The sequence below is a fragment of the Alligator sinensis genome, unplaced genomic scaffold (genome assembly GCF_000455745.1).
Source record: "Alligator sinensis unplaced genomic scaffold, ASM45574v1 scaffold667_1, whole genome shotgun sequence".
In the NCBI taxonomy this organism is placed as follows: domain Eukaryota; kingdom Metazoa; phylum Chordata; order Crocodylia; family Alligatoridae; genus Alligator; species Alligator sinensis.
The window spans coordinates 892612-916988 of NW_005842636.1; the positions used below are offsets into that span (position 1 = coordinate 892612).

At 41.7% G+C, this 24377-nt stretch overlaps 1 protein-coding gene across 1 annotated transcript in view; it reads right to left on the reverse strand.

The window, feature by feature from the left end:
- Positions 1 to 7992: 7992 nt before the first annotated feature.
- LOC102377211 (succinyl-CoA:3-ketoacid coenzyme A transferase 1, mitochondrial-like) overlaps positions 7993 to 24377 on the reverse strand; it is a 53116-nt gene continuing 36731 nt past the window's right edge. The window contains exons 5-7 of the mRNA XM_006033466.2: positions 21634 to 21714; positions 17413 to 17514; positions 7993 to 11852 (exon numbers count right to left, since the gene is read on the reverse strand). Coding sequence (XP_006033528.2) covers positions 11805 to 11852; positions 17413 to 17514; positions 21634 to 21714 — 231 coding nt within the window. The 3' untranslated portion in view covers positions 7993 to 11804. The remainder of the gene's footprint in view (positions 11853 to 17412; positions 17515 to 21633; positions 21715 to 24377) is intronic.

Below are 24377 nucleotides of genomic sequence, written 5' to 3' on the forward strand. Positions count from 1 at the left end.
CCGGGTAGAATGGCCTGGCAGGCCACATCTGGCCCATGGGCCGCATTTTGCCCGCCCATGCATTAGCTGTTTTCAGATCACTAAATAATTTTATCCATCTTAAGCACAGTTTAAAATGAACTGCTCAGCAATTAAAATCCCCATAGTAACAAGATCTCTGGGTGCGGGTTGACATGTTCTCAAATTGATCATTTTGGAAAGGTTCAAATAACTTATTAGCTGGAGGTTTACAATGCTGATGATTCAGAAAATTATCGGTTGCCTCCCTCCTCAGTTTGAAAGAAGCACACTGATGATTCTCCAGACTTCTACCCAGCACTGTTCAGCTGAAGCCATTATAGATTATTGCCAGAATTTCATCCTTTTCAACATGTAAAGATGTTTCCAGTTGGATTAGTTTTACAACTATCCACTCAAATGAGTCTGTGACATTTCCTTCTGAACTGCTGACCTGGGTGTGCACAATCATTACTTCTGAGGAAGTGCTTTGTAAATTGTAAATTGGATTTCACAAATCTGTGCTTTGTTTTAAATGAATCTGCAACCTTTTTCCCTCGCTGTGGCAGTTAATGTGTCCTAAAAATGTTGAATGGCCCCTTAATGAGGACTGGGATATGTTGTTGCAGACTAATTTCACCATCTTTCAGCTTTATTGCTAGTGGATTTATGGGGCTGGCTTTTAGTTCCAGGCTGTAGACTGCTTGAAGATTACAAGGATCTAAAAATGTCAGAATTAATCGATATTGGAGCAGAGAAATCACTGAATATCACTTTACAAAAAATAAAAAAGCGGCAGCACTGGAACATTAGGAATATCATTAAAAGTTTTTTCTTTGCAAGACCAAAGCCTGAGCAAGGATTCTACCATACAGGGTTGGGGGACTTTCTTCAATCACAGCCGAATTGTGGAAGATCTCATGCAGCTTTTCATGCACAAGGAGTTCCTCTGAGGCAATTTTTAAAGGAGCAGGGCTGTCTCTGTGCCACTTTCTCTAGCAATGTAAAGGCAAGATCTCTGGCTGATCTCATGACAAGCATCCAGCAGTGACTGGAGACAATGGTCTAGTCCAGCTGTGGGCAATTATTTTGGCTGGAGGACCACTTAATACATTTTGGTGTCCTCTCAAGGGCCATCTCTCTCTCTTTCTCTCCTGCCCACCCCCATCCTTTCATTATCCTCCCCACCATCCTCCCTTTCTGGAGTTATAGCATGCCCTGATCCTCTCTCCCACCACCCACTGCCCAGATCTGTAGCATGCCTTGATCCCCATCCCCAACCAGAAACTGCTGGCCCCATCTCCAGTTTATGCCACCACCTGCCCGGCACAATGGAGGGCATCAGCTGTGGATGTGCCCAGCAGGTTCCGGGTGGGGATCAGGGCACCCACCCAGGTCCACAGCTGCTGCTACTGCATCAGTGTTGGACAGAAGGAATCCCACCTGCCCACCTGGCACCACATGGTGGCCAGAGCCACCAGCTGCCCACAGGCCAGATCCCATGAGTTGGCAGCTGCCCATCCATGGGCTGGATAGTTGGTTGGTGTGCCATATCCAGCCCATGGGCTATATTTTGCCCACCCCTGGTGGCCTGATATCCTCCCCTACACAGACACAGAAAAATTTCCATTCACATCCTAGCACATGAATACACGAGATGTTTTCCCTTCATGATGATGCCACCATACACTAGGATAATATTTTCAAACGTGCATCTCCAAAATAACTAACTTTTTACTTGAAAATGAATGCAAAACAAATCAGGACAAAAAGGTAGGCACTCACCTTGCCCAGTGGGGGAGACATAGCTATGCCAGGAGAAACTGGACTTTGAAGCACATTTGAGAAAGTTTGATGAGGACCTGTTAATGAGAGCCTGTTAGAAGTTCTGCGCTATTATTTCTACTTATGGATATATGTATGGGTATAATACTTACAGGGCTACACCCAGGACTTAATGGCCAAGGTCCAGATGTATAGAGAAACATGGGTGCCCCTGAAGAGGTCTCTGCTTGCAGTGGCTGCCTCTTCTGCCATCTCTTGCAATCCTCTCTCCATAGAACAGACTGTTTTTATTTCCTTCCTTCACACACCTGGGTAGTTGCACACACGTGCACACACACCTCCTCATATTCCTCCTGCCTCCTCTGAGGATGAAGCCAGGGAGGCAGGAGACTGCTGCAGTGTGAAGTAGGTGTGAGGTATTGGTGCCTTGTGGAAAAAAAGGGGAGTTGCTCCTCAGAAATTAGAGAGGTGGGCATTAAACCAGCAGAAATGATGTTTACCAGATGGCCACTAGAAAAGAGTGGGGAGAATGTTTGTTGGATGTTGCTCTAGGGATTGGGCAGAAAAACAGACTAGCTGGCTTGCTTCATTTTCATTGAAAGTTTTTGTTTTTAGAGATCTTTATTGAACAAGACACCTTTCTAGGCTATCGCCTTGATGAGTTTTTCTATATTCTAGGACAGATCTGACAAAATGTGCTAATTGCCCAGACTTCAAGGTTGTTTTCATATTATCCAAGTCTTCCTGGAGCATATGGACAGTGAATGGCAATATCACTCTTTAATCAATCACCAGCCTAACAACACAGGTGTAGCCCACCTCTCATTGTGCAAGAGTTGGGGACAACATCCTATTACCTGCAGATGGACCCAATTTGTTCCTGGGAGTTGCTCTAACCAAATTGCTTTTATTATTGAGCAACATCTGACTTGGCTTTTCACCTTGCTTATACTAAGATGATTTAAAGAGTCCCATTCCCCCTTTGATTTCATGCTTTGTATTTTCCTCATGGTTTGTTTGGTTTTTTTTTTGCAACTAAGTTTACTTTAGTTTTCTACCTGGAGTTGTCCTACCCAAAGGGCTATATTTTCTAAGCCTCCATTTTTACAGCTCTGCACTTGCATCTAAGAGACAGGGTGTAAATTGATTTGTTATGGTCAGTGGCAGAATCTCCATTCCCTCTCTACACCCCATCTCCTACCTTCACGAGTGAAAGACATGGAACTATATATTTCAGAATAAGATCTTCATTTGAGTATATGCCACTATGCACATATAAAGCTTTGCTTCACATCTATTAAACATTCTTCTGGTGTGTTCAGGTCACAGCTTTACAAAGCTGGAGTTTGGGTTTTGTGCATCTAAATACTGTGTCTTGTACACACAGGTAATATTCTATCATGTACAAAACCTAATACTAAAAAATGTGCGTACCGATGTCCTGGGAGCACAGTGGGGTAGGTTGGATACTCTTTAAAAGAATTGGGCTACTTTACACAGCTGAGTACAGATACCAACAACTTGCTTTTTTATAATCTTATTACATTAACAGGTCACATGGAGCAATCAAAGATGGCAAGTTTCTATGGAGCAAAAACAGTTCTAGGGCCTCCACATTTCACCTGTACTTAGGGAGGGATCCTTTGCCCCAGCGTGATGCTGCACCTAATTGGGCAGATAATAGGCTGTTAAGAATTGCCTCAGGTCTGGATACCGCATCTGAGTACTGTAACAGCTTCTGGTAGGATCCCTCAAATGCCACAAGGAACATGTTGGAGGCAAGGCCTTGGGCTAGGAAGGATGTATAGGAGGCAAGAAGGAGCAGAGTTGTAGCTTCTAGTGCTGTGTGGTTTCTGGGAGGTGCTGTGGTCTAGCTGCTCTAAGGTAGGCAGCCCCTCAGGGCTATACAAAATGTGCCAGAGATCACAACAGTGCTGGAAACAGTTTCAGAAAGATGCAGCATGGTTTCAACCTACATAACCTCTTTCCTCTGCAATGAAATTTATTGTTTTGCATATTGTCCCACTGATATCAGACATGGAGAAAAAGGACAGTCTTATTTATTATACAAACAAAAAGCTTAACGAAGTGCACGTCAAACAAAACAGCACGCAGCAACAGGAGATAAACACAATATGGAATAATTGCAGCTCCTAGCAACAGTGCATAACACATATACATAGCCATATACAACACTGCTCCCCCAATAATGGAGTCCTTTAAGTATTTGGGCTGGACAGTGACTCACCTCATGCAACCCAATTCAGGGGTTGGAGGCATTTCAGGGCAAATGGCAGTGAGCTGTTTCAAGCTCTCCTCGAGTCACTTTGGCAACTGAAGGATTTGACAGGTCTAGAACAGCTGATGGACTCATAAGAACTGGCCCCGCTGGCAAAAAGATGTCTTTTAAATTTGTAGATGACATATCACTGGGAACTTGACCTTGCATTTGGTAATTGCTGTGAAGTGTCTTGTCATCTGGAGTCTTGGCCATGTATGACGCTGACCTGGCAGCTTCAAGGACACCTTATTTTACAAGATGATTGCTCTCTGCATCAGTTTTTGGATAGAGAGCAAATACAACAAAAACAGGCTTCATTCAAATTGATGCCAGAGATGGGTCCAAATGAAATGGGTGGGCCCTTGTACACACCAAGCCCTTCTCCAAAAACTTTGTTAAATTCCTTTAAGACATCATGTCTATTGAAGTGTCTGTTGCAATACTGTGCATTCCAGTTAACTTGATGCCTGGTGCCTCAAACCATTTTCCACCTAGCAAGCTTGTTCACTGTCTTTTTGCAATTACGAGGCAAAGAAACCCTGGATACTTTTCAAAATGGATGTTGATGTAACATTCTCCTTTTGAGCCAACTATTTGTTTATTGTAGTCAGGCAAGTCTTGCTTTGCTTGGACCAACAGGAGGAGGATTTTGAGGCCAGAGCAATTCACATGTTGCTTCTGAAACTAAGACAAGCTTTAATCCTGAGCCTACTTTCTTCTGTAGGGCGGGGGGTGTCTCCACTGTTGGCAAATGTGGTAGCGTAGACATAAGCGAGTGGTTTATAGGCGTAAGTTCTATTCAGACCAGCCACAGTATTTGTAACACATGGGAGTGAACCCTCCTGCTGGTACTTCTTTTCAGATGGCTTACATTTCTCATGATGTGTACAATTAATGTTACCCTTATGATTGCAGGGATAGCACTTGGCTTTATGGAATTAGCATGTGTCACATCTGTGGCTTCCACTGCAGCTATAGCAGTTTCCCAGGGATGAACAATTTATTTTCCTGTGAGCTGGTGGATAATTTTTTGGAGAAGTCCTTTGAGATTGTACTTGGTAAGTCTCAGTCTCATTTTCACAGATGACACTTGACTCCCAGTAAGCGGAGGAGCATGGTGAGCAAGTGCTTCTTCTTGAACAATGACAAATGTCAAGTTTTGCTATATGAGGAATCTGCCTTATACAGTGCCATCTTGAGCCTCACACAAGAGTTAATCACTAAACAGAGAGTGAAGACTGGTAACCAAAAGTAGAGTTCTCAGTCAAGCAACTCAAGTCAGCTATGTATGCTGTGACCTGTTCCTTTGGTAGGTGAACTAGCTTTGGTTGAAATGGGACCAACGTTTCAGATTGAATCAGTGCAAAGTGATTTTTCAGTAGTGTGAGCATTTTATCATAGGACTTGCCACAGGGTTTGGCCAGAGATATGAGTGAAGAAACCATGTCACAAACCTGTGAGCTGATGACAGCTGATGACACGACACATTTTTGATTAGCCTCAATAATCTCACCATTTTCCAGAAGGATGAACTGGTCGTTGTAGGAGTCCCAGGATGATGGTTTGGCCACATCAAACTCTTCAATACAGACCACAGTAACCGTGTTACCACCCCATGGGAAGGAAAACCCTGGTCTGGGCTTCCTGGGTGGTACAGGCACCTTCTCCTTTGCAGCACTCAGCATTTGCCATTCAGGATGAAGCACTGGAAGCATTTCCTGCTCACTGAGATCTTGTCCTTGTTGCTTAACTGAATGTCTCACAAGCAAAGCAGCAGGCAGCAACAGGAGATAAACCCTGTATGGAATAGCACCACTTCATGGCAGAAGTGCATAACACGTATGCATTTCTGTACATTAAATACATAATATTCTATAAGATAGGTAGGACTCCAATGTCATGCATCTACAACAGTGATTTTCAGCCAGGGTGTGGCTGGAACCTGGGTGCTATGGGATGCCACTCAGTATTGGCACTGTTAGGTATACAAACACCTACGCATGATTCACAAAATAAATCCAGAGATTTCAAATAAGAATCTACCCAAGACAACTACATATTGCAGCCTTCTGCAAAGGTAAAGATGTTATAAACAGGAACACACAAACCCTAGTACGCAAGAAACTGGGTGATTTACATGTCTTTTAGTCTTTTCTTCTGCCCCTGTGGCTGCTAGGTACCACTCAAACCTTTGCCTGAATGCCCTCCAGCTCTCTGCTATATTGCCTGGCAGTAGAAGGCAGGTAGAGTTTGCAACACTTCCATAACCAACTATCCTTAGACTATAACTGGAGGAAGATCACTTACAGTAGCCCTTGTCCTTCTCCATGGTTGAATTGCCCCACTTGTTCTTAGGTTCCAACTTCTTCAGTTTGGATATTAAATTCTTTCAAGTTCCTTCTTGTTTCACACCCCCAACACCATGTAGTGATCACCAGGTTCAATAAGCATAGACGTATGTGAATGAGATGAACTAAAACAGTGGTGCTCAATCTTTCAGCACCATGAACAAGGTGAGTGGCTGGTCCATAGGCTCAATCCTGCATGGAGTTGGGCTCCATGCACCTGGATTCCTCCTTGTGCCACCTAACTTGTATCCCATGCAACTGGATCCTGCCTTATGCTGCCTGGATAGGGGCCCCATGCACCCAGATCCTGCTCTGCACCACCCAGAGAAGGCCCTACACACCTGATCTAGTGGCCAGGGCTACGATATCTGCCCATGGGTCTCGAAATTTGGCAGCTGGGGAACAGCAATTAATGCTGCTATAGCTCCCCTGCCACCAAATTTTCGGGCCATGGAGAGACCTATGGACTGAATGATATGGCTCTGTGGGCCAGATTTAGCCCACAGGCTAGGGGGTCAGCACCCCCAAACTAAACAATGAACTTTACTGTGGAACTGTAGGCAACCTCTTCAGAAGCTTGGTCTCCTACCTAACAGCTACTATCTAGTAGTAGTAGTGACCATCTCCCAATTCCCAAGTCTTCTAAATTAGAAAGTGTCTCTAAATTATAACTTGTATCACTACACCCAGGGCTCCTCCATCCTGTTCAGGCCTGCTTCTGAGCTGTCTATACTTCCTTGTTTGCAGACTCAGTGTGGAGCAGAATTATTTCTCAGCAGTGCTCTGAGGCTCACTTTATAAACTGGATAAATGTACCCCAAGACATTTGCTCCTTAGTCAATTCCTGACATGCATTTTAGCCTAATTCATAGGAGGAGGAAATGTGGGGTCTCGCTGTGCATAGAAGTGATTGAGAACTCTTATTCTGAGTTTCATGCCTGAGTGTTTGCCTCACACTTTTTAGCCAGCTTTTTTGTTTTGATACCGGAGACAGAAAGAATGTCCAGGAAAAAAATGTTTAAAAGGATGGGCCTATTGCACATAAATAACATTTCCATCACTTCTGCATTCATTTATCATTCACTGGGTAGCCTTTAGAATTCATCTTCATCTGGCAGAAGTAATGTCATAAAACACCATTTTTAGGCAAGTACAGTGATACCAGCTCTTCAGTCCTTAGCTTGCTAGACTTATAAAACCTGAATCTTGTTATTTGTATAATACATAAGAGGGAAAAAGAATCAGTCTATTGAGATGTTCAGGACACACAGAGTCACTAAGGAAATGAATTTGTTGTGGAGGATTTTACATCTTGCAGTTCATGTTGACCAACCTGGGCATGAAAGAAAGCAAACCTCTTGGAGATCACTCGGATGATTAGGTTAGACTTCAGTTACTGCTCTTCTTTTCATTCCTCCTCTTTATGAAATCCCTCCACCCACAGCTATTGTCCTGGTCTGAATACTCTGACATTCTTATTCCACATGCACTATACCAGACCAGAGTCTCTGGATTACTGCAGATGCCTAATAGGAAATTCTGGGGATGTTTCTCAACACAAAAAAAATAATACACACAACCTATTCTTTTACATCTTTATTTGTTATTGATTGTTTTGCAAGTACATAGAAAGCACTTTGACACAGTTTACAGTACAATAGCCATTTATATTACCTTTTCTCTTTCTACTTTTTCAGGGACACTTGATCATGTTTGGCATCAAACAAAATAAAGAGAAATAAGTTAAGAAGGGAAAACAGCAGAAATGGTACCTTCTTCAATTCAAGGGCATAAGTTCTGTCTTGTGAAGTGAGGCCAGGCAGATAATGATCTCACTGATATACCATTAGACCTTACTTGCATTTTCAGACCTTATTGCCAGGGAGGAGAGAAAGGGGAGCCAGTTTCTCGTCCCTGTGAAAGCTTTGATCACAGCTACCACCTCATTTGCCAGAGGCACATCGAATACGAATGGCTTTGCTTGCTAGTAAAATCCAGTTCATAAGTTTGTATTCATCATGATAATACAAGTCTTGCCAAAAAAAACATTAATACAGTTAGCTCCCTGGGTCACTTGATATTTTGCTAAGAATATCAATACTGTACTGTGATATGATGTTACCAAGACAAATTGATAGTAAAGCAGCCAGATATCTGTACCACACTGAGAAACCTGGTTCCACTCTCCTCCCCATTCACCAATGCAACTCCATTGGCTTCAACACTCTTGAATGACAATGATAAAAACATAAGGAGACTCAGGGCCATTGTGTTCAGCATGGGCACTCCAGTGCTAAAGACCCTTTCATAGTCTTGAGCAAGTGCAGATGCGTCCCAAATGCAATTTGCTGTACACAGTACAAGTGAAATATCTCCTTCCACAGTTAGGAAAACTGAGGCAGAGAGTGCCTTGTCCCAAGGCTACAAGTAGAGAACTGGGAAAACTAAGATTAGAATTCAAGAGTGACTGGTTCCCTCCAAGTCCTTTGCTTAGGAATTTGATATACTGAACTCCAAGTTTCTGTTATATAGTTCCTCTCTTTATAACATCATTTTTAATGATAATTAAATTAATTATGGCCTGGGATCATCTCTCAAGGAGACATAATTCTAGTCAGGAGTTTAGGGAGTGAAATAATATGCACTTGCTACTGCTCTCTGGCACTTATTGTGGCAAGCCATACGGTGGTGTTTATATGCAACATTTTAGGCACCCTGCACCAAACTGACTGGCACTGACCTTACTGTAATGTGGTAAATTACAATAGCCCAGCATTTAATTTTCTAGATTTTCTTCAAGATTCTCTTCATTATTTAAATACTTTTCTTCCTAAACAATTTAGGTACAAAGTCCCCCCCCCAACCCCCACCCCTTGCATAACATTTTATATATTCCCCCTTGAAAAATAGCATCTGCTATGACAGTCCTCTAGTAAATATGTGAATAACGACTAGTGGGAACCCACTTATGACCCCGTCCATTCCTGAGAAGTCTCTCTTAACCAATCAACCCACCAATCTTCTGCTATGGAGATAATGATAGCCACCCTTTTTACTTCACTGAGTCTAGTGAAGGGTCTTTGCGGGTTAAATCTGTCTTAAAATCTTAGCTCAGAACTGTTTTATGCCAACCTACTGCACGTAAGTCTCTGCTATAACAGACCCCATGCTGAACAATCCCACAGAATTCTAGCTGGGAGTAACACTGTCAGTCCAATTCTTAGTTTTTCCTCACATCAGTATTAAATGGTCACGCTATTAATCAAAACCTTGTTTGAGAGCTGTTAACACAGAGGACCTACCCAAACTTAGAAGCCAGATGAAAACTAGAGCTGTTTGGAAAACACAAAGCAGGATTCTTACTTGTAGTTATCCTGAAGTGCTCTGTCCAGTGCCTCACAAACAAAATTAAATACCAGACAAAATTAGTTTTGTATTTACCTTGACATACCAGTTGCAGAGTATTTTTCTTCCTCAAATGTCAACCTTTAGGACTTCTTGATACATGAAAGCTGTATACTAGTATAGGTAACATGGGGCAACTCCTTTAGCATAGGTGTAGTTATACCTGGATAATGGTGCTTATATTCCTTTATGGGAAGAAGAATAAGCTATTCTCTTAGATAGCACCTTTATACTGGGAAAACTGACCAGAGATTGTACCATTATTTCAATTAAAAAAAAAAAATCACAGCTCTAATCAAAATAGTTATACAGGGACCCAAACTATATAGATCAAGCCTAATTTTGCAAAAACACTGGGAAAGAAGGTCCTTTCTTATTTTAAAATCAGAGAAATGAGAGAAAGAAGATAAGTATTTGCCCAGGGCCACAGAAGAACTAGAAGACAAGAAGTTGCATTTATGGCTCTGTATTCTCAACATACCATGGTCCTCCCACAGTATGAATATGAACAGTTTTTTAAGTGAGAGACTCCTCATCAATGTAGAGTCAAAATGTTTCTCTGCTCTGGAGTTGTGTAAGTATTTTCTTAGCATTGTTTCTTTTCATGCAATTTCCTCTTAATGCTGATCTCAAACACATGATAGGATCCAACTATGACTGGATCCACATGACTGGATCCAACTATGCTTTGGTTAATGTGAATTTTCAGTTAATTGGGGGCTTATTTAATGACTCTAATAACTTGTAAATCACATCCCATGCTATCATAGTTATACTGCTTAGTAACAAAATAGCAGTTCTCTGTAAATTTAATGGAAAAAGAAGAGCCCTGTCAAACAGGAAGGTGCAAGGTTATTTAATTTTGATTGTCCTGTAGCTGTTGCATGTTCATTTTAGTTATTAGGAGTTTGGGTCCCAAATACTTTTCTGCTCCCTGAATCAGCAAGAGCCAAGAACTTATTGTTTTAACTCTTTCCTTACAGGAAACTTGAACAGTTTAGGGAAAGGACTCATATCCCTGACTCTTCCCTAAACGCTTCATGTGAAAACTTGGCTTTTGCCCTTCCTCCCCACCCACCCTTCTTTCTGTGACCTCATAGGCATAAGCCTATGTCCTACTGCAGCATCATTCAGCTCCTTTCTAATGATGGCTTGGATGAGAAGGGTTATTGGGAAAGACTGAGTGTTTTCTATAAGGAAACTGTAGGGTTATCACTTGTCTAAAGAAGGAGACTTATTTTCCATGCAAATTAGACTCTTTCTGGACTGTACATTTATGAGTTTCACCAACTGCATACACCAGGGTCATACTCTGGAAGGTGTACCCTAGCCTTGTTAGTAATGGTACATAAACACCACAGGACCTGTAGATACATTCAGAAGTGAAGGCCCAGGGTTGCTCCCACTATTCTTAGTGGGAGTTTGCCACTGACTTATTTTTAAAAGGTCCCAAGTTTTCCACAAATGGAAATAGAAGTCCCTATGCCAGACGTACCTTTGCAGTTCACTATAAACACAACAATCATTCCCCAATGAAAGCCAACAAATCCCTCACCATGAGTCAGAATCACCATGATAATTGCAATATTTCCACTCCAGATGATTGATTTGCTTATGTGACTTTAGCACAGGCAGTTACAAGTTTGCATGGTCATCTGTGCACACAGGTAGTGCCATGCTTGTTTTACATTGCAACCTCTGGCAGTATGATCACTTCTACAAGGCATTTTTGAGCCAATGCTTATTAACAATCAAATTGTACAATGTTGTTATTAAATATTTAGGCATTCAATTCACCCTTTTTAACAAAACTGGTAATGTTATGTGCGTAAAAATGCCATTTACACAGTTATTCATGGCTGGAGTGTGACTACATAGAAACTACTTACAAAGCCCTTTTAAAAAAAACTATAATTGCAAAACAGACGTTGATTTCCTTTCATCAAACTCCCATTTGGAAACAGGGTCTCTGGCAAGTCAAGCCCAGGCTATGATTCAGTTGAAATCTGTTTCATTGGTATGAGATTTGATGAAACCTAGTTAAAAGGAGAGAGGGGGAAAATTAAAAAAAAAGGCTACATACAGTAGTACAAATGGGCTACCCCTCCCCCTAGCCCCGATTGCAGCAATATCTAGTGTAGCACACAATACTGCAGTCTCAGGTACCCCATCACTGAGTTGTTCTTAATACATGAACAAAGCTGGGTGGGGGAAAAGGCAAAGCAATTTACAGAATACCCAAAGGCTAACAGGATGCAATGGTCATGGAGCTAGCAGGACAGCAGATAGATAGCTGTACATTCCCACCCTGTACAGTGAGTGTCACCGAACACTCAGCACCTGATTTATACCTTGCACACACTTGGTTCACACATGCAATTACTCTGATGCAGGCTAAGAAGAGGGACATGGGGGAAATCATAAACATTTTTGATCTATTCATGTCCAAGAGAGACAATATTTGACTCAAAGAACTTCTGGTTGTGGCTAGTGATGTGGCTTCCAGCGTGAACACAAGACTACAAAGGAATTCTTAGTATAATTAACCACCATTACTCTACAAGAGCCCAGCTCCTCCACCTGCTCCTTTTCAAACACTTGACAAAGAGTAGGTCTCCTGTCACAATGGGCCCAGACAGAAGGATTCCAAAGCTGGGTTGAAGAAAATCAATGCTTGGGATCTCCACAGCAGGGCCTATAAGTCAAGACCACTCCTGCTGCCAGCCTGATAACAGGCAGAAGCCTAGCACAAAGAGCAAGGACGATCTAGATGTAGTTAACTGCTCATCTGGTTTAAGAGGCAAATCTTTGAGTATTTTGGGCGTAGATGATTAACATATTTCAGTGCAACCTCACAAACTGCATTTTTCTGCTTCTTCTTCCTACCTTTTTTATGTTACTGTATGGAACCTGCTAACACAATTATAAAATTATAGCTATAAAGGGTCTGCAATCATTAACAACCTGTTGCCTGCAGAGCTGTACTTCACACTGCTGGATTTCTTGAACTATTTTTCCTCAAACTACAATAAATCATCATTTACATCCAGTTCTATGTGGGAGCTACTGCTAAGTAAAGCTGGGTCCACAGAATGTATAGTTGTGCAGAATGTTAGGGAAAAGTCTTGGTGGAAAGAAAGAGGCACTGTATCTTGATTTTTCAGAGCTCTGTGCACAGCAGGATAATAAACTGCTGTCACATATACAATGTGTGTGTGGGGGAGAGGGGTGCATGTTTGTGCACACACGCACGTGTGTGTGTACGTGTGTGTATGCGCACGTGCACACATGTGGAACCACAGAAAAAACACTTTCAATGCACAGAGCCACACAGATGGGTTTCAGAACAGCTTCAAAAAGCAGATAAGCATTATAAAATGTAGGTCCAATTCTGCTAACCTTGAGAAGCATATTATGCATGCACGGCTCTACTACAATCAACAAAAATAGTGGAAGAGGAAGAAACTCTGCTAAGGATAAAGCAGCATGTAGACCTGCACTTCTGACAACAATGGCAAAATTCATTTCCTGTGGAGTGGAGGTTGTGCAACTGCTATCGTGGTTTTCAATATCATCCCAGTTTTGCATTTTCCATTTGAATGAGCGTACTCCATAAAAATTAACATGGGAACATCTGAAATTACATCTATCACCTGTGTCCACCACCATTCATTCCCATGAAGGGGCTAATTTCCAGGAGGTGTTGAAGCCCTGTGGCTCCTACTGAGGACAGTGAGGACTGCAGGTTCTCCATACCACATTTAATGAGGCCTATATTTAACTGCTTGCTATGAATGAATAAAACTGAAAGGTGATTAAAGCAGCTGGCGAGGATGACTTGTGGCTGGAAATCAGGGAGTAATCAAGTTTGAAATGCAGGGAGTTTCTGGGATCACTGGCTTAAATCCCAGTGGTTTCAGTCACATAAATACATAAGTATGTGAGTGAGAGTGAGTTCTTGATCTGTCCTTCAGATGTCTGCCCTACATGCACATCAAAAACCACAGAGCATTTGGTTAAGATCCCTATATCTTTAGTCAAAAACTGTCCTTCCTACTTCCAAGGTTGTAACAGGATTTGATTACCTACAATTCCTCAGTGCAGAAGAAATGGTACTGCAGGACCTCAAGGCACAGTCAATATAGCATTTTTGTAGCCTCGGGTCTTAAGGGCCCTTCATAGATTGATAAAATAATGTTAAAAATGGTGCTGCTTGGAACATGCTGCAGGAAAGCACTAACTGGACAGTGACATTTTCTCCTATATGAAAAACATCCCAGGTAAGCAGCTGTATTAAAAAAAAATCACCTCTGCATGAGAATGAACTCTATTTCTTACAGCTGCATTAGTAAAATATTAACATAAACATTGTGTTAAGGAATCATTTGAAATTAAATACCGCCCTCTATTCGTACTCCCTCTACCCTGTACAGCATTTCTGTTTCTGAACATGACAAATTTTGAAAACCCAGTTGTAAAGCTAGTAAGTGCTGATGTAAACCCCCATTAGCCCTACCAACAAAGAGGTAGGTAGCTACAGCTAATCTCTTTCCACTATTTAGACTGCCGTTTTGATGAGGGAGAAAAAGACTGCATATACTCTAGAAGTATGCTGAATTACTTTTTTAAAGATAAAATAAAAATTAAAATGTTAAGTAATCATATTAAATAAAGTATAATTTTATAAAATATTAAACAATAAAAATATAATATAAAATAAAATGTTAAACTAACAAAAAGGATAAGAAAACACCAGCCAACTCCCTCAAAATTACCTCTGCATGGTTGGGTGCCCATTCATTACATGAATGAAAGGTTGCTCTACCTTGCTACCTGGAAACTATTTTTACTTTCAGATAAAGGCCATTACTAAAGACCATTTTTAGCCTCAGTCTTTGTACAAAACTGCCTTTAGCAAAGTCAGTTTCACAGCTGGAAGCAGGTGACAAGGACAAAACACAGACTTCACATTTAAAATAGATTCTATCATTTTTTAAATTTAGGTAACATTTCTTTGAATCAAAACCTTGTAGAATTTGATGACGGCATCCAAACTTTTTTTTTTTTTTTTTTTTTTTTTTTTTACTTGGTGGCTTGAACTTGGGCAGTTCAATTTTTTTTTTTTTTAACTGGAAAGCCGAGCGATTGATATTCAACCAAAAATATTAAGTTCATTTTTAACTGCGCTATTTTTTAGCTTGATACTAACTTTTGTTGTCTCTTTGTATCTCTACTATTGAATTTAACTTTCATAGGAGAAGAGGGAAGCTGAAACTTATGCAGATAGACTTGCCATGTCTATTTTATAATGAGATACATCTACAAAAATATGATTTTTTATTCTTTTCTCTCTCAGTCTCATCAAAGCTATAAACCAGTATAAGCCAAAACAGATTACCCTGCCAAGGTGATCTATAAGCTAGGTGGGAGCAGATCTGATTTAAGTATTCAAGATAAGCCAATACTTTGTCTTCACAGCCTAGAGAAATCCAGGGTGAATTATTTTTTATATAATGACAGTCCATAATAAAGATTGGCGACTCTAAATCACTTTTCACTTGGCATGTGGCTGCAGTGAACGTCCTCTAGGAAAGATTTTTTCAAGCAAGTAAACAGGCTGTGAAAATAAGAACGCACAATCAAACCTCTCTGAAAGAAATCACAGTGTCATTAAAACCTTGTCTCTCTCTCCCTCTCTATGTGCATACGCACACTTATTTATAAAGATATACAAATAAAAATAGAAACACAAACATACATATATACATATATATGCATATACACACACACTTTATAATTATGATATAATGTTTATATGTTTATGTTACACACACACACATATATATTAGACAGCTTTTTAATGAGACAGCGATTTCTTTGAGAGAGGTAGAGGCAGCACCCAGCTTTCATCAGGATAAAATTAAGTGCAAATGTACAGTCACCCCTTAAAGTCTCAGTTTAAACAGATAAATGGAACATACGAGTTATTTTAGCTAAATGCTTTCTGTGGCCATTGCAAGAAACAGCCATCCCCAGATATGTTCCGCTCCATAATCTTATTTTCCTTTAGTTCTGGTGAAAACTGTACTCCTTCCCTGGCCCAATAAACCACGAGAGAAGTCTGCTTTCCTTATACCAGGGTAATATAATTAAAGTCACTACCAACACAGTGATATTTCTTTTGTGCACAGCATTACTGAAAGTGGAGAACTGTTTCATAGGAAATTTTAAAAAGTAAGGTTCAAAGGTAGTTTCAATGATGTGCTTTGTGAACAACAAATTATGCAGCAAAGTGGTTTTTATAGCACCTTCTTACACTCTGCCCACTGCAGGTCAATCAACATCAACAAAAAATCCTCCTATTTAACTGACTCTGTTTGCAGAAATGACCTGCTTTTCATTTTTTTAAAAAAACATCCATAATAGCAAAACACAATATTGGCTCTGGTTAGCAGAAATGCAATTTTACAGATGCAGCTCTTGAAATTCCCTGGACTTGCAAGGCTATTAATTAGCGTTAATAATTCACTGAGAGCCAACAGTGTGCATGAAACCTTATAACAAAAATAATATATACCGGCTCTGAAGTCTTACATTTATCAGCCCCACCCCTTCGGGGATACTCCCTAAGGGGAAGGAGCCCAGAATAGCACATTCTAGTGTAGCACTGGGACCAGTACAATTATTCTGTATTCTCACACCACAGCACAGTAAATGCTCTAAGTAGCTTCATCACTTGGGGGAGTGAAGTCTTTAAATATATGAGGACAAACAGCATCTTAGGGGTATGAGAGAAGAATACAATCATGTAATGCTCATTTGCTATGTGCATCATGTAAAGGACCTGCCTTGCTAAATAAATATACTATATATATCATCTTTCCATTGTTACTGGGTCAGCTTCATGAACCTATTACTGAAGGAGCAAGACTGTTGAGAGGGAACCGAAACAGGGGAGGGTACTGGCTTTCTGGATTAGTGCTGAGTCAAAGTTTCCCCTACATGGTGCAGCATAAAAGACAAACCAAAGATATCACTGGGAAAAGGTGACAAATGGGCCAGTTTCTAACCCAAGTGAGTGAAAGTGCAACACCTTAAATGCTGGATAAAGTAGGGTTACAGCTAGAGCAGTTTTGCTACAGTCGTATTCACTATACCCTTATGCATAGCTGATGCACAGCTCCCAAGCAGTAGCTCTCCTCCGGCTTTGAAGCCATTACAAATGTGCATTTACCCCTACCCAAACAGGCTCAACTATTCATCCACATCCCTAAGCAAACCATGATGCAACAGAGATGTTTTATTCCCTGAACTATCCTTCCCTAATGCTCTATGATTTCATTTCAACCCCCTCCCATTTCCTCAGTTGTTTCCAGCCATTTCCTAGCCCCATGGCTAACACCTCTTTTGTATCTACCTTAGTAAGCTTACAAATTCCCTCCCTGCTCTCACTGGATGCTTCCTGGTGACCTAGACTTCAGTACCCCACTTTGACAGGTTAAACCTGCTAGATTACAAAGAAAAGGTCTGCGTGCTATGTTAAGAAGGCTGGGTTCTGGAACTCAAAGAACTACATTTGGTTATACAATGACTTACAGCAAAGTCACAGCCAGTGCTTTTCTTGATGTCATCCACAGACAATCCTTCCCAGATTTCAATCAGGGTCAGTCCCTTTTTCTTGTCCACATCAAACACTGCCTGTCAGGATCAAATAAAGTAGGAATCATGTTTTAATATTAGGTCAGATGTTGAGGAAATTTCTATTAACATAATGAAAAAGGTATCAGCCTTCTAACTTACAACTGTCCAGCAAATATCAGCACATCATTCATTAGCACTTGAAAGAATATTAAAAAAAGAAAAAATATATATTTATTTTGGGAAAAATCTGTAATGTGTTTTATTTTGGATGAATTAAAGTCCTACCTCAGACAAACTAAGAAGGACTGAGGAGTACAAGATACTTATACATTTACTTGGCCACTTCTATTGGGTGGGTCTGCTTTTTGGGAGGTGCTGTTTGGGGGTGAGGCAGGCAGGGATAGCATTTATTTACTTTGGTGTGTAGGTCAGTGAGGAAGTAGAAAATGCTTATTAATTGAACCCTCCTCTAGTGATGACTGTAACAGTCTGTTTTGTACAATATGATTATTTGGGGAGTTCAGGATTGACAGTAAAACAGAGGGTTTTTCTTCTCTTTTTAACATAATACCTGGGATGAAGTGGTGAAGCTTGAATGAGCGAGTGAAAGCTGCTCCTTTCGATGCTTTCTATAGCACTATAACTAATGCTTTACACTTCCAAAGCTTGCGACACATTGGATACAAAATTCTGTAAAATGGTGTTGACTTTAATGGGATCCTGCCAGACAAGTTATTCTGGTCACATGCCAGTTGCCAGGGCAATGTGTAAGGTCTAGACATTTTCCTAAAGAAAGTTGGTTGAAAAAGTCAGATGAAGGTTTACTTGGAATAGAAGTGAATTCTCAAGTTCCTCTTATGACTGAAAACTCACACTGAAGGCTCAGTTGATCTCTGCAGAGATTTGGATCTACCAAGACCCTGCATCCCTATGTCTCAAGACAGAAACTGTGGATAATAAACACCTAGTTTGGGATGTTTACTTGGAAATCATTAAACATTACAATTCAATTCAAGAGATGCTCCATTATATCCTTTAGTGTAATTTCTCTGAGAAACAGATGATAGATGCACAAAAATGGAGGATTGGACAACTCTTGCTCCTTTTATACACTCCTCTGAGTTGCTTACATAAGAATTGCCATTTACTGGGTCAGACCACAGGTCCATCTTGCCATGTGTCACAAGATGGCAGAGAGTGGATGCTGAAAGGAAAAGTAAACTGGGTATGACCAGGAGGGTTTTCCACCCATCCCCTCTCACTTGCACCTCCAGCATTTAAGGTCTAGGAAGTTCTGATTCAGAGGCTCTACCCCTAACTCCCATGCTCAATAGCTACTGATGCCCCTTTTCTCCACAAATTTGTCCAATCCCTTTTTGAATCTGGCTAAACTGTCGGCTTCTGCAGCATCTGGTGGCAACAGATTCTGTGCTTTAATTAAACACTGTATGAAAAATAACTTCCTTTTGTTAAACTTACTACCTACTCATTTCATTTTGTGATCCCTAGTTCTTGTATTGTGACAGAGTAAATAATAAATCTCCGTTTACTTTCTTTTCACCATTTTGCATTTTGTAAACCCTTATCATGTCTCCCGTGAAGTAACTCTTTTCTAAAATGAACTGGCCTAGCCTATTTAGTCTCTCTGCTTATTGACACCCTCAAAAAACTCTAGTAGGTTGGTGAGGCACAACTTCCCTTTGACAAAGCCTTGTTGATTCCTCCCCAGCAAGTTATATCCATTCATATGCTGAATAATTCTTTTTCTTTATTATTGTTTCTACCAGTGTTCCAGGAATAGAAGTCAGACCCACCAGCTTGTAGTTCCCTGCATCCCCGCTAGAGCCTTCTTTTAAATATGGGAGGCACAATGGCAATCCTCCAGTCCTTTTGGTACAAGGTTGTTTTTAGTGATAGGTTGCATACTATAGTTAGGAGTTCAGCAATTTCCAATTTGAGCTCCTTCAGGACCCTAGATTGAATGCCATCAGTCCCGGTGAGTTGCTACTGTTTAAATTTATCAATTTCTTCTACAACCTCATCTACTGAAGCCTCAATTTGAGTCAGGTCCACTGACTTTTCCTTAGAAAGGAATGGATCTGGTGATGAAAGTTCCCTAACATCACACATTGAAGACAGATTCAAAGAATGCATTTAGTTTCTCAGCAATGGCCCTGTCATCCTTTAGCACCCTTTTATACACTGATCATCCAAAGGCCGATTGACTTCCTGGCAGGTCTTTGGCTTCTAATGTACTTAAAGAAATTGTTATTGTTACCCTTTGTCTCTCTAGCAAGTTCCTCTTCAAATTCTCTCTTACCTTGTCTTATTACAGTTATACATTTGATTTTTCCAGTGTTATGCTTATTTTATGTCAATCCTCGTTCAGTGTTACTTCGCTCTAAATCCCCCCAATTAGCATGTGCGGATTAAGTGAGGAAGTTGATTTTTTGCCTGGGATTGGAAGCGCTGTGGTTTAATTCCTGATCCACAGTACCTCAACTGTGGTATTGCTGTTCAAATAGCTGAGGGGGTCAATTGACCTAATGGCTGATTGTTTTTCATTCAAGAGGTGTTAACAATCGACTCTCCTTTTAATGGTCTTGCTCTTCCACCAATCAAGCTAACCCTTAGTAGGCTATAAACAGACCTTGCCAAATGAAGCTGATCTGCCTTGTCAGGATGTCTCTTGGCAAAGCAAATAGACTTCACTCTGTGAAGCAGACACCACTCACTGCCTCACAGTGTTGGGCCCCTGTCACTGACAGAAGCAACCAGGCCCCAGTCCTGATGGGCAACACGTAAGCCACACCTCTGTAAGTTGGGAAACCTAGGCTCAAAATCGTTAGGAGTACCTGCTTGGGCAGGCTGGAGAGGGCAGACAGCTCCAGGCTGTCCACACTTTCCCAATTTAAGCAAACAAATGTCTACCACAAAATAACATTATCACTACCCTTTGTAGCAGCCACAGATTTGGGCATTTGTGGCTCAACAAAGGGCACAGACATCTTCTTTCACTTTGCACCACCATAACAAGTTTTATGGCAGCACAAAGGCAACATCTGTTCATGGCCTTAGGGCAAATTTTACTGTCTTCTGCACAGGCTCCTTAGCTCTGTCAACATCATAGATCCACCCATGGAAACCAGTCTTCAGGAACAGCTGGGGATTCAGCTTTAGTTATGCAGGAAAAGGACGGTGACTCCCTGTCCCTGCTCCATGCAGCCATAATGTTAAAAAAATATTTTTTTCTTCATTCTGCCTTTCAAAAACAAAGTGAGAATTATATCTGGGGGCATGTTGTAGTAAAAAAAAAATAAGATAAGATTCACCTTTTCATTTGTTTTCCTCTTTCTTGTGGAGAAAGATTCATTTAATATAACAATAGCAATATAATTCAGGGGAAAACAGTATTCAACAGGAATGTCATTTAAGTGCATTACTTAGTATAATAAAAGGCATTCCAGAGTGACTTAGCCCTTAAAAATGTAAATAACTACAGCAATAGAAATATGGCTATAGCATGAGACTAACTCTGTTGAAAAGGTCAACTGATTATCCAAGCTGATTATTTTCGACTCAAATCTAATACCCTTACTCACACTAAGTATAAATTTACTTCACAAATAATGCTATGCGACGTATGTAGAATTAGAGCCCTTTGTGACTGCGAGTCAGAATAAATAGTGTATGATTTCAAAAACAGAGTATATGGTATACTGGGCAGAGATGCCTAATGTTCTACTCCTATGCACTGGGGACCTGGAATATTTAAACTGTTAATTTTAATGCATTGAGAAAGCAAACTGTGATTTTTAGCTCTATCCTGAGACTTTGCATGCAGCAAGCCAGGTTTTCAGTTTTAACTGTGGTGCAAAGTATGTAGGATAAATTGATACTTAATTTACATGATCAGTAATTAAACATGGGTGTATATTTGATGCAGGCATCTGCACTCAGAACATGTTTGAAAATACAGTCTAGTATCTTGGGTGCTAAAGGATAACATTCTTAACAGGAAAAGAGATCCAAACCCTGGAATCCTCTTCCACAGGATACGTATTCTTTATAGTCAAACAATCCTGTACACAATGCATGTTTTCACTAGATGAGATATAAATATGACTGGTGACACTTTTTAAGGGAATGATATAATTGAAAAGCACTGCATTTTACCTTCTCTGTAATTATACGGTCTACACATTGTTTCCCAGTAAGTGGCAAATTGCATTTTTCCAAAATCTTGTGGGTGTTGCCCTGTATTTAACAAGATAAAGGCAAGTGTTAATGTTTACGAAACAGAATTCAGAAAAGAACAAAAAATAAGGTACCCAAAACATCACAAAAAGAGGCACCCAGAATCCTTGAAGCACATACTATTGCCCTACACTGGAGATCCTACATAATGTCAAACATTTTGGGCTAGACTGAGGCTTGGATTACACATCTATACAGAATTAACCATAAAATCTTATTTACAGATACCCACCCTATGTCCTGCCTATTTCTGCGTCCTACCTTGTCCTTCAACGCCTCCTGGCTGCCCGGCCCCTACAAGCACAGGCACCAGCCCTGCTGCCACTGGCCAGGCCGCAGAGTTCCCTGCTGCCCCCAAAGGGCCCTCCCACTCCCTTCCCCCACTGGAGGGCAGGTGCCTCCACCAGCTCCCCCACCCCGTTGAAGCCCCAACATCCAGACACCTTCCTCCACCCCCTTAACATACCCATCCCCTCTACAGACACACACACACGCACCCCACCCAGACAGTCCCCAAGCCCTGGCCCTCCAAACCCCATCCCCATCAACTTACTGACATCCTGCTACCAGGGCTGCTCCCACCACCCTGCCTGGCTATATGCCAGCCATGGGCATGTGCACACAGATGCACATGATGACGCCTGCCTCCAGTCACCCTCCCCCTGCTCTCCCCAATCCCAAGTAGCTCCTTGCTATGGAAAACCAGGAAGTGCTAGGAAAAAATTTGATGCTGAGCACAAAAAAAATCCCAGACATTTGTTGATATTTTAAAAAACCACCTGGATGGACATGCAAGGACCCCTTCAACAGGTTGTGTCTGGGAAAACCCAGACATATGGTAACCCTACTTCTCCTGGCACATGGAGATAGGGAATAGGTGAAGCTTTAAGTAACCTGTGCTGTTGAGCTTGTGTAAGGCAGTTGCAGCCAGGCAAAAGGAGGCAAGCAACTGTGCTTCAAAGGGTGTGGACACCGAACACTTGGGACACCTATACATGTGCAGCAAGGCTGCTCCAACTTGCTGTAATTACAGCGCATCAGAACAGAATCGATTAATCGAGTCTGCCAGAGCTTAGTAATTACCGCACTCCAGCAGACTCCAGCATCTCATGCATTAGCGTCCCCACACTGAAAAATGGTGATGGGGGCCCTTTAACTAAAGCTCGTTCGACAGGGAAAAAGGTGAACTGCTTCAACAAGGGAGCAACTGATACATTCTAATTGTTATGTGTGAACAAGCTAAGAACAATTAGATTTGAACACTCCTACATCCAGGGTTAAAGTTGGAGCAGGTTTGCTTCTGGTTCACTTGTAACAATTAGAACATACCAGCTGCTGCCTTTTTTAAATGCTGCCCTTTCAAAAGGTCTCAAAGTGTTTGTGTGTCTACACCCAAAGAGAAATCTCTGAACAATCATGCCTCCAGGAGTGGTACGGTTATACTCCTACTCTGGGCTGTACCTACAGACACAATTTAGCTTTCTAGTGTTATGTTAAAAGCCAAATAATGGCTATGCACATGGGAGTTCAGTGAAACTGCAAGGAAGCTTTCATCCCCATTCAGTCTATACACTCTACAGAAACACATGTACTATATTTTTTGCTTTGTGAGGTGCATTGCTCATTTCTGGGAGTTTGAAACTTTATTATTACTATCATTATTGTTTCTGTTGTTGTTATTGATAATAATGATGATGATACTAACAATAACAGCATGAGCAGATCCAGGATTTCATAAAGGGGAGTGTGGGAGAAGTAACCTATGCTGTAGGGGTGGCTGCACCCCCATTCCCACACTCCACACACACCAGGGGGACAGACTGTACTACAGAAATAGCAGCAGAGCAGTAAGTCCTTCAAGCAGGTAAAAATCTTCCCTCCCCCCCTCCCTTCCATTCCATACTCAACAGCATGTTACCTCCCATCCCAAAACCTGCCTGCCACTGCTACTGCCACTGTCCCTAGCTGATCTGGGGGGCAGGGTTTGTGGGGTGGGTTCCAGACCTGCCCCTCCCTCTCTCTAGCCAAGCCTGGCAGCAGCCAGGGAATTTCTTTCCCCTGCGCCTGCTCTAGGCTTGCTGCTGCCACTGTCAGCTGAGTCCAGCTTTGCATGGAGCCCAGCTGGAGAAGGTAGGAGTGGCTCTAAAGCTCCCCCCATCAGGACAGCCAGAGACAGCAGCAGCAGCAGCGGGCAAGAGTCAGAAGGGGGAAGAGAAGGGGACGCACAGCTGAGTATGGAGGGGAAGGCAGGGATTCTTACTTGCTTCAGGGACTACTGTTTGTCTGTTGGATCCATTTTGGAATAAGAACAATGATAACAACAACCGTAGCTCAGCTAGTTTCTCCTCTTCCACAAACTCATCCATCTGTCTGCCCCTACCTGGCTTCCTGTTGGCACCGCACAGTCCTAGTACCATGGCCACCAGCCAGGACCTGCATGGGATAGGGTGCAAAGCAGTGCGTCAAGTAGCCATTCCGCCCACCACGATGAGCCGTTGCCGCTGCCGTGCCAGACCAGGAAAGTCGGAGAGCGGCTGCCTTGAGGCCGAGCCCCACCACTGTCCCCTCCCCCTTCCCCTTTTTCTCCTCCCCACAGTTGGCATGGACTACTGGTGCAACGGGGGGGCAGGCAGGACAGCTGCTTGGCGCATTGCATTCCCTGT